The sequence below is a fragment of the Neoarius graeffei genome, chromosome 16 (assembly GCF_027579695.1).
Source record: "Neoarius graeffei isolate fNeoGra1 chromosome 16, fNeoGra1.pri, whole genome shotgun sequence".
Lineage (NCBI taxonomy): Eukaryota > Metazoa > Chordata > Actinopteri > Siluriformes > Ariidae > Neoarius > Neoarius graeffei.
In genome coordinates this window covers 16,564,894-16,582,410 of record NC_083584.1, presented here as the reverse complement: position 1 = coordinate 16,582,410, position 17,517 = coordinate 16,564,894, and the positions used below count along the sequence as shown (strand labels likewise).

General features: G+C 42.2%; 1 protein-coding gene across 4 annotated transcripts in view; it reads right to left on the bottom strand.

Moving 5' to 3' along the window:
- The window catches only part of col5a3a (collagen, type V, alpha 3a), a 243,094-nt gene that overhangs the window by 198,612 nt on the left and 26,965 nt on the right, over nt 1-17,517 (bottom strand). For all 4 annotated transcript variants that reach the window (XM_060942576.1, XM_060942577.1, XM_060942578.1 and 1 more), the window contains exons 2-4: nt 9,990-10,157; nt 3,600-3,813; nt 3,243-3,405 (exon numbers count right to left, since the gene is read on the bottom strand). In XM_060942576.1, coding sequence (XP_060798559.1) covers nt 3,243-3,405; nt 3,600-3,813; nt 9,990-10,157 — 545 coding nt within the window. The remainder of the gene's footprint in view (nt 1-3,242; nt 3,406-3,599; nt 3,814-9,989; nt 10,158-17,517) is intronic.

Below are 17,517 nucleotides of genomic sequence, written 5' to 3'. Positions count from 1 at the left end.
TACCAAGTAACTTCCTTCCGAGAATATATGGCATCCGTTATTTCGAGATCTTGAGAAAACAAAACAATTATTCCGTGATCTCGAGAAAACAGAACAATTATTTCATGATCTCAGCTGGATCACTGTATCTCCGTCGGTAGAGACGAAGCCGGGCCAGTCTTCTGCGGAGGTGCCGCGGACTAATTTTGAAATTATCCCTTATTAAAAGACTTAATGCAATCTCTCCGTGTGTCAACCCCTGATCAAAATATTGCCTTATTAGGTGATCGATTATTCCAGACATTCTAATGACCAAAGTTGCGTCTATACAGAATGAGAAATAGCCCCAAAGTCAGCATATCACAAGTCTCTTGGCGTACCTGAATGAACCATTTCTCAGCTGTTTACTCGAGATCATGAAATAATTGTTTTGTTTTCTCGAGATCACGGAATAATTGTTTTGTTTTCTCGAGATCTCGAAATAATGGTTTTGTTTTCTCAAGATCTCGAACTAGTTGTGTTGTTTTCTCGAGATCCTGAATTAATTATGTCGTTATCTCGGGATAACAAGGTGAATAAAAAAAAGGATTATATGAAGGGCCTCTCTCGGCTTCCGTACGGATGAAACAACGTGTGTGTGCTTTTTGTTGTCAATGTACAGTCTGTATTTCTGGTGGTCATTTATTCAGTCGAATTGTATAAAACGTGCGAGGCAGCTGAGAAAGAAACAAACGAATCTCCGTTCTTCACTATTTTATTCAGCGAAGACATTGATTGAGGTGTGTGACTTTGCGCATGCACATTATATTTGTATCGATACAGAGCCGCTTCATCTGTCCACACTACAGCGAAGCGCTACAGTACCGATACTGTACCGATACGAAACCCATACATTTGTGGGTTTCGTACCGATACAGTTATACCGCTACAGTACTGGTATAGTTGCTAGTGTGGACAGGTGTTGCGGTACGAAAGTAGTATCGTATCGGTACAAAATCCCTAGTGTGGACAGGGTAAAAGTTGTGGAGAAGTACAGATCAGGGTTGGGTTATAAAAAATGTCCCAAACTTTGAATATCCCACGGAGCACCATTAAATCCATTACAGCAAAATGGAAAGAATACGTCACTACTCCAAACCTGACAAGAGAAGGCCACCCACAAAAAACTCACACACCAGGCAAGGAGGGCATTAATCAGAGATGCAACAAAGAAGAAGAAGTATAACTTTATTCATCACCCACTTGTGAAATTCCTCTCTGCCTTTAACCCATCTGAAGCAGTGAACACACACATACCCAGAGCAGTGGGCAGCCATGCTAACAGCACCCAGGGAGCAGTTTGGGAGTTAGGTGCCTCACTCAAGGCCATCCCATATTAACCTAACCACATGTCTTTGGACTGTGGAGGAAAACCAAAGCACCTGGAGGAAACCCACGCAGACAGAACATGCAAACGCCACACAGAAAGGCCCCCACCGGCTACTGGGTTCAAACCCAGAACCTTCTTGCTGTGAGGCAACAGTGCTAACCACTACACCACCATGACACCCTCATTACACAAATAAGTACCACCTGAGAATGCTAGGAAACTCCACACAGAAAGATAACAAAGACACAAAAGATAACACTGAAGGAGCTGCAAAGATCCACAGTGGAGATACAGTAGGAGTACCTGTCCATAGGATCACTTTAAGCTGCACACTCCACAGAGCGGGGCTTTATGGAAGAGTGGCCAGAAGAAAAAAAAAACATTACTTAAAGAAAAAAATAAGAAAACACAACTGGAGTTTGCTCAAGAGCATGTGGCAGACTCCCCAAACACATGGAAGAAGATTCTCTGGTCAGATGAGACTAAAATTGATCTTTTCGGCCATCATGGGAAATGCCATGTGTGGCGCAAACCCAACACCCTGAGAACACCATTCTTACAGTGATACATGGTGGTGGCAGCATCATGCTTTGTTTTTTTTTTTTTTATCTGCAGGGACAGAAAAGCTGGTCAGGACTGAAGGAAAGATGGATGGCACTAAATGCAGGGCAATTCTGGAGGAAAACCTCTTTGAGTCGGCCAGAGATTTGAGACTGGGATAAAGGTTCACGTTCCAACAGGACAATGACCCAAAACATACTGCTAAAGCTACACTGGAGTGGTTTAAAGGGAAACATTTAAATGTCTTGAATGGCCTAATCAAAGCCCAGACCTCAATCCAATTGAGAATCTGTGGCATAACTTGAAGATTACTGGACACCAACGCAACCCATCCAACTTGAAGGAGTTGGAGCAGTTTTGCCTTGAGGAATGAGCAAAAATCTCACTGGCTAGATGTGCTAAGCTAATAGAGACATACCCCAAGAGACTTGCAGCTATAATTGCAGCAAAAGTTGGCTCAACAAAGTATTGACTCTGGGGGAGTGAATACCTATGCACACTCCAGATTTCTGTTTTTTCATCTTAATTATTGTTTGTGTCACAATAAAACAACAATTTCTACCTTTAAAGTGGCAGGCATGTTGTGTAAATCAAATGGTGCTAACCCTCCAAAAATCCATTTTAATTCCAGCTTGGAATGCGACAAAACAGGACAAACACCAAGGGGGATGAATACTTTTGCAAGACACTGTCAATGCAGCATTTAATACATTTAATAAATTACAACTTGGAATCATTGGCAGAAGAGGAATAAAACACTTTGGGATGTGCTGTTACTGGAAAATAATCAACTTCAGAGTAATAGGAGCTCCACTTCATATCAGTCGCGTCATCACAGAGCCCTGTCATTAATTATGTTCCCATAACAGCACACCACACTGTGTTTTCTTCTTACATGATTACTGTAATTATAATATCATATAACCCCTAAAGCTACTATTTTCAATTTACAAATACAATGCCGAATGGTTGTCTGTGTCTATGTGTCAGCCCTGTGATGACCTGGCGACTTGTCCAGGGTGTACCCCGCCTTTCGCCCGTAGTCAGCTGGGATAGGCTCCAGCTTGCCTGCGACCCTGTAGAAGGATAAAGCGGCTAGAGATAATGAGATGAGATGAGATGAAATACAATGCCGAATGGTTGTCTGTGTCTATGTGTCAGCCCTATGATGACCTGGCGACTTGTCCAGGGTGTACCCCGCCTTTCGCCCGTAGTCAGCTGGGATAGGCTCCAGCTTGCCTGCGACCCTGTAGAAGGATAAAGCGGCTAGAGATAATGAGATGAGATGAGAAATACAATGCCTCCCTGCTTGTTACTTTCTCACAAATTTTACCTCAAACACTTCCTCGTCCAGTAGCCTTGTCCCGAACACGGTAACGCCATCTGTGTGGACCACAGGGTCGTCTCCACGGTGCAGATCCAGAGTCTGCACCTTCTTACAGTCCAAATACAGTGTAACTGACTTTCCTTCTACGCTGTACGCAATCCGGTGCCACCTAATAAGAAGAAACCTCAACGTTAACCCTGATATATAGTAGTACTATGGAAAAGTCATTCTTTTTTTTTCATATCTATATGAGAATCCAAGACTTTAAATGGAGTTCAAGCCAGTACTGGGGTGACAGGTACATCCCATTAGTTACACACCACTCTCACCCCCCCCCCCTTTATATCATGTAGAAACACTCACTTTCCATCAGCTAGGTTGATCTTCCTGAAGGTGGGATAGAGGTCAGGGGTCGGCTGTCCCATGTGGTCCTCGTAGAGGAAGACGGGTGATCTGCCCAGCTCCAGTCCCACCTGCTGTACACCCTGTTCATTGTATATGGACAGCAAGAAGAACTGGGAGTTCTTCTTTGCCCGTACCGTCGTCATCAGGGAGAAGTTTTCAGGAAAAGTTGAGTCTAATGGGACATGTTATGGAGACACATATAGACATGATCAAACAGCAATCGTAGTGGAGATGGCCAAAATAGAGAGATGGGTGAAAGGCGGTTTATACGTTCCACAACATGAAACATAACTATAAATGGATATAATGTATGATGTATTCCTGACATAATCAACTGTATAATTGAGGCATATAATGATATTTTTGGTCAGTTAGGGTAACATTTAGCAATTATTCCATGAAATCGAGTCGTACATGAGCTGATAGCTGACGAGGAGTGTAGCACTGAATTGGCTATAAGTCATGTACGACGAGATTGGGTGGAATAACTGTTTTATTCTATCCACATTCACTGGATTTTGAGAAACAGAGCATTTTTATTTAGATTTTTTGCAAATTCGATAAATACAAATTTTGCACAAAACGTCCGGAGGAGTTTAAGTATCTCGGGATCTTGTTCACGAGTGAGGGAAGGATGGAGCGTGAGATCGACAGGCGGATCGGTGCAGCTTCCGCAGTGATGCGGTCGCTTTACCGGTCCGTCATGGTGAAGAAGGAGCTGAGCCAAAAGGCGAAGCTCTCGATTTACTGGTCGATCTACGTTCCGACTCTCACCTATGGTCATGAGCTTTGGGTAATGACCGAAAGAACAAGATCGCGGATACAAGCAGCTGAAATGAGTTTCCTTCGTAGGGTGGCTGGGCGCTCCCTTAGAGATAGGGCGAGAAGCACAATCATTCGGGAGGAGCTCGGAGTAGAGCCGCTGCTCCTCCACATCGAGAGGAATCAGCTGAGGTGGCTCGGGCATCTCTTTTGGATGCCTCCTGGACACCTCCCTGGGGAGGTGTTCCAGGCATGTCCCCCTGGGAGGAGGCCCCGGGAAAGACCCAGGGCACGCTGGAGGGACTATGTCTCTCAGCTGGCCTGGGAACGCCTCGGTGTTCTTCCTGAGGAGCTGGCCGAGGTGTCTGGGGAGAGGGAAGTTTGGGCTTCCATGCTCAGACTGCTGCCTCCGCGACCCGGTTCCGGATAAGCGGATGAAGATGAGATGAGATGAGATGAGATGAGATGAGATGAGATGAGATGAGATGAGATGAGACATCCGACAAAACCATTTCCGCTTAGGCAGACTTCTTAAAAGCCTATCGATGGCTGTACAAATTGATCTTAGTGTTGTTGTTTTGGTTTGGTTTTTGTCCAAAGTGCCGTCTTGCTGTTGTGTCGAGGTATAGAATAGCTTTAGACATTTATTTAATTCTTCCTTGGGCATTTCAGTTCAATAATTTTCAAACTTCTTTGAGCTTTTGAACCAGTCTAAAAAAAAAAATCAACAAATTTTAATGCTTAAAGATGAAGAATGTAAACAAACCGGCGAAATGACAGGAGCAATTTGTGAAAAATACGATAATAATAATTCTCGAAAAATTAAAAAAGCATGTTCTTACCATCAAATACTTTAATTCCATATTTTGTTGCTTTTTTTTGTATTTTGGGGGGGGTTGTTTTCGAGTAGACTTTTTATTTCGTCCTTGGTTGGTTCAGCAATGCGCGCTGCTATTTTGTTTTTCTCTACTCACGGTATATGAGCTGATATCCTTGTAGTAGAGTAGCCAATCAGAGCCCACGACTGCTCATATGGATAGAATAAGTAATATGGCATCTGGGTTATCAAGTTAGCATGAAGTATAGTGATGTATGAAATCAGAAAATTAGGTAACTTAGTGTGAAACATAGGGCACTTTTTGTTTAAATGGTGTGTAAAATTTGGTTGTCACTTCTACTAATATTTAATTTTAAACTAATTCTTGGTGGATCAGAAAGTAGCATTTGTATGTGATTGGTAAGTTCATAAAGTTAGCATGATTTATTAGTATGGTGACTTGACAAAATTTGAAAACTTCTGCTGCATAACTTGAAGCATTAGAACCCTTGTGTTTAAATAGTTTGCAAATGTTAACAAATGCTATTGGGGTATACGAGAACAATATTTGTGTGTTTGGTTCGCATGGTTTATCCGTAGTGTAATATCATGAAGTTAGTTCACAGTGGGGTCAGTGGTGGCTCAATGGGTTAAGGTTCTGCTGGGGCCCTTGAGCATGGCCCTTGATAGTATTGGTAGTGATGTAGTCAAGACCACCTAAACCAAGACCAGAGTGTATAAAGACCGAGACAAGACCAAGACTTTGAGGGGTTGAGAGCAAGTCAAAACCAAGACCAAGGCTGAATGAGACCTACTCAAGACCAGGATCAGATCAGTGAGAGTCCACCACTGCATGACGCATTTATGATAAAATGTGGAACATGCAAACCATAGGCACTTTTCAAATTGATCTGAAAGGTCTACATTCCCATAAAAACACCCACATACAAACACTAAGAACTCAAATCAACTAAACCATCTTTATTTAGCACTCTCCTGTTCCATGTTGTCTTTCCCTAGAAACCATCATTAAGTGCAGACAATGATTCAATACGAAAATCTTCACTTTTCTCCATATTTTCTGAAACAATATAGTAAGTTTTTTGTTGTTGAACCAACAATAAGCCTTGTATGGGCTGTTTCACAATCACAATATTTGTCTTTTTTGAAGCAGACTACTCTGTTATTGCACAGTAAAACACAGGACTTGAAATAGATGTGAGACATATTTGCAGCGGGCGGCACGGTGGTGTAGTGGTTAGCGCTGTCGCCTCACAGCAAGAAGGTCCTGGGTTCGAGCCCCGGGGCCGGCGAGGGCCTTTCTGTGCGGAGTTTGCATGTTCTCCCCGTGTCCGCGTGGGTTTCCTCCGGGTGCTCCAGTTTCCCCCACAGTCCAAAGACATGCAGGTTAGGTTAACTGGTGACTCTAAATTGACCGTAGGTGTGAATGTGGGTGTGAATGGTTGTCTGTGTCTATGTGTCAGCCCTGTGATGACCTGGCGACTTGTCCAGGGTGTACCCTGCCTTTCGCCCGTAGTCAGCTGGGATAGGCTCCAGCTTGCCTGCGACCCTGTAGAAGGATAAAGCGGCTAGAGATAATGAGATGAGATGACATATTTGCAGCAGAGCTTCACATGTGGTTGAAATGTGAGTCTGTCAAAAAAGTGTCCTCTCTGGAAAACCACAAGGATCGTCCCCACTTCAGTTGTTATTACAGTTACCACTGTGTACAAACATCGCTGCACAGGACTTTAAAATTTGTCCTTAACATACGTCACATCCATTTCAACAGTTTTTCACTTTGTCTCCCTTACTCTTGTGGATGATAAGAAAGGTGGTCGATTTTAGAAATACACTATATGACGTCTTCTCACCACAGTAACACGGTCAGTGTATGACCTGTAGCTTTGAAATTCCATCTCAAAAGGTCATTTTTGGCAGCAGAGAAAAACAAAAAGCTGAGGTTTGATTTGCAGACTATCGTGGACCCTAAAAGTTTCCCATGATTGTGAAGCAGCCCATATAATTGTGTGCAATTTGAAAACTACATAGCTAAATACAGAAAATAGAAGAAAGGACATCAAACATTCAACATTTAAAATGCAAAGAAGTTGTAAACGCTTGAGATATACTGAAGCTTGTGGACTCTTTTTCAACAAGTACAAAACAATAATACAAAGTAATATAGTAACTAGATAGATATTGTGACTAAAGTCACAGTAATTTGCACTAGCTCTTACAAACCGGGACGTCTGGTCACCGTACCCTATAGATCCGTAATGGGAAGAGATAAAGAATGATGCCTAGTGAAGAAAAAAACCCGTTTTTCATGGATCATTCCGGTTCAGTGATCCAGATCAGCACCAAAAGTCATAGCAACTTAAGTGAGCCCAGAGGTATTCTTCAAGTGAAATTTGGTGATGATTGGTTGAAAACTGAGGGAGAAATAGCATCCCAAAAAAACGTTAGGAGGATAATAATAATAATAAGAAGTAGAATAAAGTAGAAAGATCTTGAGTGAGAGTAACAATTTGTGCCAGCACTACTAGCGCAAATTAATTAATTATATGTAAAATATCGATGCCCGGGAACAATCATTGAGGGTGTGAACTACAGATAAGAGTTTTCTCTGTTTTACAGATTTAAGTTTGCTTTTATATCCCTGCAGTTGTGGTCTTGACCGGCCTTGAAGTAAAATCCTCAGTCCTCTGTGTTGGAGACCGAGATAAGACTGGGTAAAATTTAAAAAGTGGTCTCGAGACTGATTTCTAGTACTACAACACTACCTGTCGGCTCGACCAATCCACATGGACCCCACACAGAAGTAGGAAAAAGATGAAGGATAAAAATATTAGCTAACAGTAATGTAACAGTTCATGATTAAGTAGTATATACTGTAAGTCTGTGTAGTGTGTAGCTACTTACCATTTTAATGTTCATTTAACAGTTTGACAGCTTTGATAACTTATGAATTGTTTAAATATTTTTTTCAATATTCCAATTTTTAAAAAATATTTTAAATACATTTTTTTCAAAATGTTGTAGTAAAGCTTTGCCTTAACCTCTGTGAAACTACAACACATCATATCAAACATACAACATATCAAACACACCTTCATGTATCATTATATACAGAGGTGGACAGTAATGAAGTACATTTACTTGAGTTCTGTACTTAAGTACACTTTGAGTATCTGTACTTTACTTGAGTATTATTTTTTTGGAAACTTATGACTTTAACTTCACTACATTTGAAAGGCAAATATCGTCCTTTTCACTCCACTACATTTCTGTCAAGGTCCTCGTTACTATGAAGCAGCTTTGAATGTGGATGTTTTTTTTTCTTTTCCTTTCTAAAACGTGATTGTTTTTTTCACAGGTGACACTGAGATAGCCGATCAGTAATCACTAGGGTCTCGTCACATCCATAGACTGTATAAAATCAAGTTCAATGATTTCTCAGCAGCGTTATTTAACACGATCAGTTGATGGCAGAATGGAAGGAGGCGGTTCTTCTGGCGAATGCACACACCCATGGCCATACTTAGAACCCATGTTTCAGTTTTCTGAAAGGATTAAAGATTCATTTCATTTTAAATATTTGCTTTCTTTGCCAAAAATGAACCACATCACAGCTTACAAAAACTCGCTGTCCGACCTGCAGGAGCGTTAAGTTAAAGTCCTTACTGTGCCATGTGGTGCAGCCAGTCTCTGTTTCCACAGCCCTCAGCCATAACGTAGCTGGGGCTACAGTGGGGGGGCTAGTCCTCTGGTAACCACAAGAGTTTAACTCCCCACTCGCATCTATATTGCAGCATGCCTTGCCAGATGGTAGTAGGTACCATTTTTATGATGGTCTTTGCTATGACCCGACCGTGAATAGAACTCACGATCTCCCAATCGAGAGGCGGACACGCTACCAGTAGGCCACTAGTCGGCCGACCTGCAGGAGCATATTGAGGTTTTATTCCAAGAGAAAGCTTGCAACGACTTTGTTTGTGCTTTTAGAGCTAGCAATAAGGTTGCAATAGCTATGCAGTCTGGTTAGTCAAATGACTTTCTATGGATTTGTCCACCAAGTTGCCATCGCCTTGTCCACAGCTAACGTTTTACATAGCTAGTTAACTTGGACACTGTTAGTTAGCATGTAAAAACGGAGCTACGCTAACATGAATAATGTTAACTTATCTGGAGTCCTTTCCGAAATATGTTTTAGCATAATCTTGCCAAATAAACAGAATGTAGAAATCTTTCTTTTCTAGTAATGTTAGCTACCCAATATGATTTAGAGTTTGAAAAGAGTTTGCTAGCATGTCAGCTAGAGCGTTACTGACTAGCTAGCTTAATGTTAAACCACCATGATGGCACGGCATGCGTTCATTTTGTGAATTCACATTTCTGTCTTTGGTAACAGCATTAGGTTTTGTAAGCATTGTGACAATAATACAACGATGCGTTGACAGAAAATGTACTTTTAATACTTTAGTATTTTTTAAAAGCAAGTACTTCAGTACTTTAACTTAAGTAAAAATTTGACTGTACAACTTTCACTTGTATCGGAGTAACATTTGACCAGTGGGCTCTGTACTTTGACTTAAGTAATGAAGTTGGTTGCTTTGTCCACCTCTGATTTTATATATATATATATATATATATATATATATATATATATATATTTTTTTTTTTTTTTTTTTGTATTTTCGCCTCTAAAATTCTGACATGAGAGATTACAGATTACATTCTCATTTATTACATTTACATGTGCATACCTGGGAAGAACTGCAGGGTTGGAGCACTGAGCTGGATCTTCTTGTCTATCCTGAATGCCATGTCCACTTCCTCAGTGTCAGCTCTATGTGTGCACAGCCCCGCCTCCATGTACACGCCCTCCATGCTATCGGACAGCTCCAGTACACGCAAGACATCGATCAGTTTGCCTGAAAGGAGAAATGTGGCAATTTTATACGCATAGCACAACATAACACTGTAGACCTGGGGTTTCCAAACTGTTTCCACTCAGGGCCACTCTAAATGTAAAAAAAAGACCCTTCTGTACAGATTTATTTTACGGTTGGGGCCAGAGATTTTCTGAATGTCTGAACTTTCCACACATCAAATCCATTTGGATTAAAATGTTCATTACATTCTAGTTTGCATTATTTATAAGCATAATAACTTTGATAATGGTGTGTTGTCATTTCCACCATCAAGGACCCCCTGACTATGCTGACTATGCTTCATGGACCCCTAGAGGTCCCCAGACCCAACTTTGAGAACCCTGGGTATATATATATATATATATATATATATATATATATATATATATATATATATATAAGTTTAATTTTCTGAATTGAAGTATGAAAAAATTCACTTTTTCATGATATTCTAATTGTTTGAGATGCACTAGTATGAACCCTACTGCTCTCCAGTCGCTGAAGTCTTCCAGTCAGTGGAAAACACTGGGGGGGGAAACTCAGAAGCACAAATATCTCTCATCTCATCTCATTATCTCTAGCCACTTTATCCTGTTCTACAGGGTCGCAGGCAAGCTGGAGCCTATCCCAGCTGACTACGGGCAAAAGGCGGGGTACACGCTGGACAAGTCGCCAGGTCATCACAGGGCTGACACATAGACACAGACAACCATTCACACTCACATCTACGGTCAATTTAGAGTCACCAGTTAACCTAACCTGCATGTCTTTGGACTGTGGGGGAAACCGGAGCACCCACAAATATCTGGTTGTTACAATTCCTCGACCTCAGCTACATCACTCCGGTTTGTTATTGGTGTCAACTAGAGATGAGGGTGAAACATTACATTAATGGCATTTAGCTCTTATCCAGAGCAACATACAACATACCCAGAGCAGCCTGGGGAGCAGTTGGGGGGTTAGGTGCCTTGCTCAATGGCACTTCGGCCATCCCTGCTGGTCCAGGGAATCAAACTGGCAACCTTTTGGTCCCAAAGCTGCTTTGCTAACCTTTAGGCCATGACTTCCCCTTGAAACTGTTTATTTTATCCCACAGTTATTATTTTTGTTTGGACCTGCCCATCATATTTTCTAACAATGTTAGTTAGACCTATTTACCCAAATACAAATAAAGTAGTAACCTTATTTAAACAACTGTGACCCTGACCAGGCAGTTACTAAGGATGAATGGATGAATGAATGAATGTTGTGCTTTCATGTGAATGATTGTGGTCTTTCTTTGTCCTGTGTGCTTCCTATCTGACTGCAGGAAAGTATAAACCTCCTAATCGTGTGACTTTTTTGGCATGTCCTATAGGATGCAAGTCTTGATGCACACTTCCAGTGTCAACCAGATTCCCTGTAAACCAAGTCAAGTCAAGTTTATTTTTATAGCACTTTCAACAATAGACACTGTCACAAATTTTAATTTTATCCCTAGTCTAATTTTATCCCTAGTCTATCCCTAGTCTATCCCCAATGAGTAAGCCTGTGGCAACTCCCTCAGACGACATGAGGAAAAAACCTCGAGAGGAACCAGACTCAAAAGGGAACCCATCCTCATTTGGGTGATAACAGAGAACGTGATTATAAAATTTTAACAGTTTTAACATGAAGTCTGACCAAGCTGTCTAAAAAGAAAAAACCCACATAGTGAGCCTTCTACTCATATCCATCCATCCATCATCTACACTACTGTACTTATCCATCAGGGTCACAGGGGAAGCTGGAGCCAATCGCAGCTGACTTTAGGCAAGAGGCAGGGCACACCCTGGGCAGGTCGCAGCAATGACTAGCTGGTTTCCTGTAACAACTGGAGTAAGGCAAGGCTATATACATATGGTCCCCTCTGCTATTTGGAATAATCATTGATTGGGTATTAAGGGAGACTCTGGATAAGAATGATTTGGGTATCATAATTGAAAGATGAACGAGCTCCAGGTATCAACAGAAATGACTCTCTGATCTTGACTATGCTGATGATATTGCCGTCCTCAAGGAAGATGAAACTAGATTACAGTTTGCAACATCATACTTAGAAGAAAAAGCAAACACAGTGGGTCTGATTGTAAATGTAAAGAAGAGTAAGGTGATGTCTGTCACAGGAGAGCCAACAATGCTTACCATCACACTGAGACATAATGAGTCAAGTCAAAGTCCCTCTCACGCCATGATATGGTCTTCCCAGGCAGTCAACTGTCCCAGTACTACCCAACTCCTTGAAGCACATGGGTGCAGTGCTGATCTCCATTTCGGTAGCCCTCAACCTCTCACCTATTATATAGTCAGGGTTACAGTGGGGGGCTAGTCCTCTAGTAACCATGAGAGTTTGACTTCCCCACTCACATCTGTATTGCAGCGTGCCTTGCCAGTAAGTACCAGTTTTATGATGGTCTTTGGTATGACCGGACCATGAGTAGAACTCACGATCTCCCAATCAAGAGGTGGACACACTAACCACTAGGCCAGCTCACAGTTGAGACACAATGAGATACTAGAAAACGTCAATGAGTTTACTTATCTTGGAAGTATTCTCACTGCAAATGGAGAACTCACTCAAGAGATAGATAATAGAAATGGAAAGGCAGCTGGAGCTTTTAACAAAATATTACCAATAATGAAGCACAAGTTGATAAGTTTAACCACAAAGTTGAAAATTTTCCAAGCAGTCGTTACCATCACTCTTCTTCATGGTGCAGAAACCTGGAACACAACCATCAGGGAAGAACAACGTCTTTCATCCTTTTATAATTGTTGTCTTAGAAGAATTCACAATATCAGCTGGATGGACCACATCTCAAATAAGGAATTAGACCAATGCATGAACCAACCTCCAGTAATAAACATACTACGAAATAAATGACTAACATGGTTTGGCCATGTAGTAAGGATGGCACCTTCCCGAATTACCCGTAGACTCCTCTTTTGGAACCCATGAGGAGCACGAAGGCCTGGTTGACAAAGAATGAGATGGAGAGACAGTGACTACGTTTACATGCACATCCAAATCGAGCTGCTGTCGGTAATCGAGCTGAAGGTCCCAGCAGGGTGCCAGAGAAATCCAATCCTACATGCACACAACTGAAATCGGGCTATTGTGTGAGGTGCATTGTGCACCCGAGCCACAGGTGGCGCAACACACCCCATCGTGTTGGTACACTTCCGGTTGTCGTCATGAAGAAGAGCTATTCAAGAGTGTAAACAAAGTTATCAGTTCCGTGTTCTCCATTGCGCGTTTTTCTCCCGTCCATGAATTTTAATATATTCAACTCCTTAAGCTGAATGAGCATGAACTCTGTCTCCTCATTGCTCCAGAAGTGCACGTTTCTGCTTGCCTGTAGCAGTGGGGGCGTGGTCAAGCGCCGGTCTGTGACAGGAGGGCGGAGCCAGGGAAGGTGAGTGGCAGAATAACTAAACCTGACGGTAATTAACCTGTGTTTGTGTGTCTTCCCAGTAACCGCGCCCTATTTAAGGAGGCAGAGGGAGAGTAGAGGGGAGAGCTCATCCCGGGACTAGAACACAGCGCGCGCGCGCACGCGCGTGTGTGTGTGTGTGTGTGTTTTTCTCTCAAGAATAAAATTAGCCTGTTGTGTGTGTTTTTCTCTCAAGAATAAAAGTAGGCTGTTAAACTGAAAAGTCTGACAATAAAAAGCTTATTAGTACCAGAAGCTTTGTCCTGCCGTCCTCTGTGCTCCACCCACACTTCAGAGAGCTCTACATCGCCATTTTCTCTTCTTCGTTTGTTCCTCCTGACCTCTTCTGCTGCTCGCTACTACTGTTGTCATGCCGACCGAGGCTGTTGTGTTTCCCGCTTGTGGTCTCGTCACTCGTCACTTCCGGAAGTAGCTCGACAACTAGCTCGATAGGGTATACATGCACAAAGTAGCTCGGCAGAAATCGCATAAACTAGGTCGTGTAGCTCGATTCCGAGAAATCAAGTTCGGTTCAATTTCAGCCGAATTAAGGTGTATACATGGCATTTTGAACTTCGATTTCAGTCGAGCACCGGCAGAAATTCGATTCTCTCTACGTGCATGTAAACGTAGTGACTGTTATCAGAGACCTAGAAGGATGTTCCATCACATTTGAAGAATTGCCAATGACAAAAAGGAATGGTCAAGGCTTGTAAAGGCGCTGTGTGACACTTGGCTCAAGAAGAAGGAGGTCTATCACAGAGACAAACAACCATTCACACTCATACCTATGGGCAATTTAGATTATCCAGTTGCCAATCAACTGGACTGTGGAAGGAAACCCATGCAGCTACAAGAACATCATACAAACCCTGCACAGAAAGGCCCCAGTCAGCCATGAGATTCAAACCCTGAAACTTCTTGCTGTGAGGCAACAGTACTAACCACTACATTACCATGCTGCCCTCCTATTCATATTTGTAGTTTCCTTTACTGTATGGTGGATTGCACTAAAACAGGAACAGCATGCCGTTTGGAGGTGGAGAAGTTGTCCAAGCAGCGCATGTGCCTGTCGTTCTCTGGAAGCTCAAAAACGGCAGCTGTGTTAAAATCAGTCCTGCAGATGGCTGGACGCAACTGTCATTATGGGATAGAGTTATGGCACAGTCTAGCCTGATGATAGTTAAGCTGCACCTGGCACCTGTCTGTGGTTCTTTTCAATGAGAGACTCATCTGCTGCTCTCTGCCTGGCTAGCATCCTCTCTGACTCGTTTAATGTTTACACTCGTCTAAAGCCTGTTCATGCGGAAGTTACCACAAATGTTTTACGGGTCTTTAAAGCTCTTTGTGCCCTGGGACCTCAGATGTTTCTCTGAATATGATCCCTTTACCTACTGTAAGTGCAGCTGAACATGTCACTTCCAACCATTACATGTAATCTAATGTAGAAAACTGTGTAAGAAATGACGACTATATATATATATATATATATATATAGATAGATAGATAGATAGATAGATAGATAGATAGATAGATAGATAGATATATACTGTATATATTTTTCATTGTAATACTGTAAATATACAAGGATATATCCAAAAAAAAAACACAAACACACAATATAGAAACACCATCATGTCCTCATGCCATCATACGGTAAATAGTTAGCCAGCTAGTCAGCTGCTAGTAAACTAGCATACACATGTGACAGGTGAATACACGTGGGATTTATTGAGATAACTGCTAGTAAACTAGCACAAGGTTGCTGCATGTTACCACAAGAGTCTTTTCAGTTTTGAAATGCAGCTTTAATTATTTTCTCAGTGATTTATCATTAGGGCGGTATGGTGGTGTAGTGGTTAGCGCTGTCGCCTCACAGCAAGAAGGTCTGGGTTCGAGCCCCGTGGCCGGTGAGGGCCTTTCTGTGTGAAGTTTGCATGTTGTCTGTGTGGGTTTCCTCCAGGTGCTCCAGTTTCTCCCACAGTCCAAAGACATGCAGGTTAGGTTAACTGGTGACTCTAAATTGACCGTAGGTGTGAATGGTTGTCTGTGTGTCAGCCCTGTGATGGCCTGGTGACTTGTCCAGGGTGTACCCTGCCTTTTGCCCATAGTCAGCTGGGATAGGCTCCAGCTTGCCTGCGACCCTGTAGAACAGGATAAAGCGGCTAGAGATAATGAGATGAGATTTATCATTAGGGCGGTACGGTGGTGTAGTGGTTAGCGCTGTCGCCTCACAGCAAGAAGGTCTGGGTTTGAGCCCTGTGGCCAGTGAGGGCCTTTCTGTGTGAAGTTTGCATGTTGTCCGTGTGGGTTTCCTCCAGGTGCTCCAGTTTCCCCCACAGTCCAAAGACATGCAGGTTAGGTTAACTGGTGACTCTAAATTGACCGTAGGTGTGAATGGTTGTCTGTGTGTCAGCCCTGTGATGGCCTGGTGACTTGTCCAGGGTGTACCCTGCCTTTTGCCCATAGTCAGCTGGGATAGGCTCCAGTTTGCCTGCGACCCTGTAGAACAGGATAAAGCGGCTAGAGATAATGAGATTTATTATTATTAGCGAAGATAGCTAGCAAGCTAGTTAACCAGCTTATCTCATCTCATTATCTTGTTCAGGGTACACCCTGAACAAGTCGCCAGGTCATCACAGGGCTGACACATAGACACAGACAACCATTCACACCTACGGTCAATTTAGAGTCACCAGTTAACTTAACCTGCATGTCTTTGGACTGTGGGGGAAACCGGAGCACCCGGAGGAAACCCACGCGGGCATGGGGAGAACATGCAAACTCCGCACAGAAAGGCCCTCGCCGGCCACAGGGCTCGAACCCAGACCTTCTTGCTGTGAGGCGACAGCGCTAACCACTACACCACCGTGCCGCCGCTATCCAAGTCTGTCAAAATATTTCACAACAATCATGATTTGTTCGATATCATTATTAGCTAAACTTGCTAGCAGGGTAACTGACTTTTAGCAAACTAGCTTGTCATTGGTGCAGTTTTGCAGAAGTGGGATTCCATTATTGAAGTTTTGATTTGAATCTTTACCCTTTACAGTGAATTTTTATTAATATACAATGATTTATTGAACAGTTGCTAAGCCCATCAACAAACAGCATAATAAAAACTAGAGCGCCAGCTACAATTATCAACAGTTCATAATTATCGACACCTTTTCAGATTTATCAATTAAAAACAATTTTACAAAGGTGACTTTCAGTTCCAACAGTTATTATTGGTTAATTTATCAAACGGAAGACCCCGCCCCCTCACCCTTTGATCTTGTCGTCTGATGACGCAGCTCGTTACCTGAGATGGAATTTTTTTTAGCACAATCACCAATTTGAGGAAAACCGGGACGTTATCATTGCAGGTGAGCATAGTGGAAAGATCATGGACATGCTTTTACTTCTCAAATTCACCAATATTTCATGACCTCCTTGTCGAAACCTACTTTGTTTCTTCCTCTTTCATTCAACAGTCGCCATTTTGTATCTAAACGCACAGTTGAGAAGTCACGTGCGTGAGATGTCGATAACAGTCATCACTTTCACCGGTGTCCACCATTATCAACACCCTGTGGAAGTAAGTGACATTTACAACTGTTATGGATCAATCTTTGTGTAATATTGTCGAAGTAGTTGAAGTACTTTAAAAAAATAAAAGCGCTGTGATTTTATAATAATTTTTCTGATTCATAGCAGAATAGAATGCTTATAGAGTATTTGGAATTCTATTGCAATAAATAGAATTAAACCAGAATTAAATTCCTAGCATATAAAAAAATTACATGCTTGAAATATTCAGATTTTTCTATTCCGTTCAGAAAACGTTTTTTTCAAGGAATGACATGCGACCTTTGACCTGGATTTTCATGTGGTTACAATATCAATTGCCTGTTGACGTTTATTGG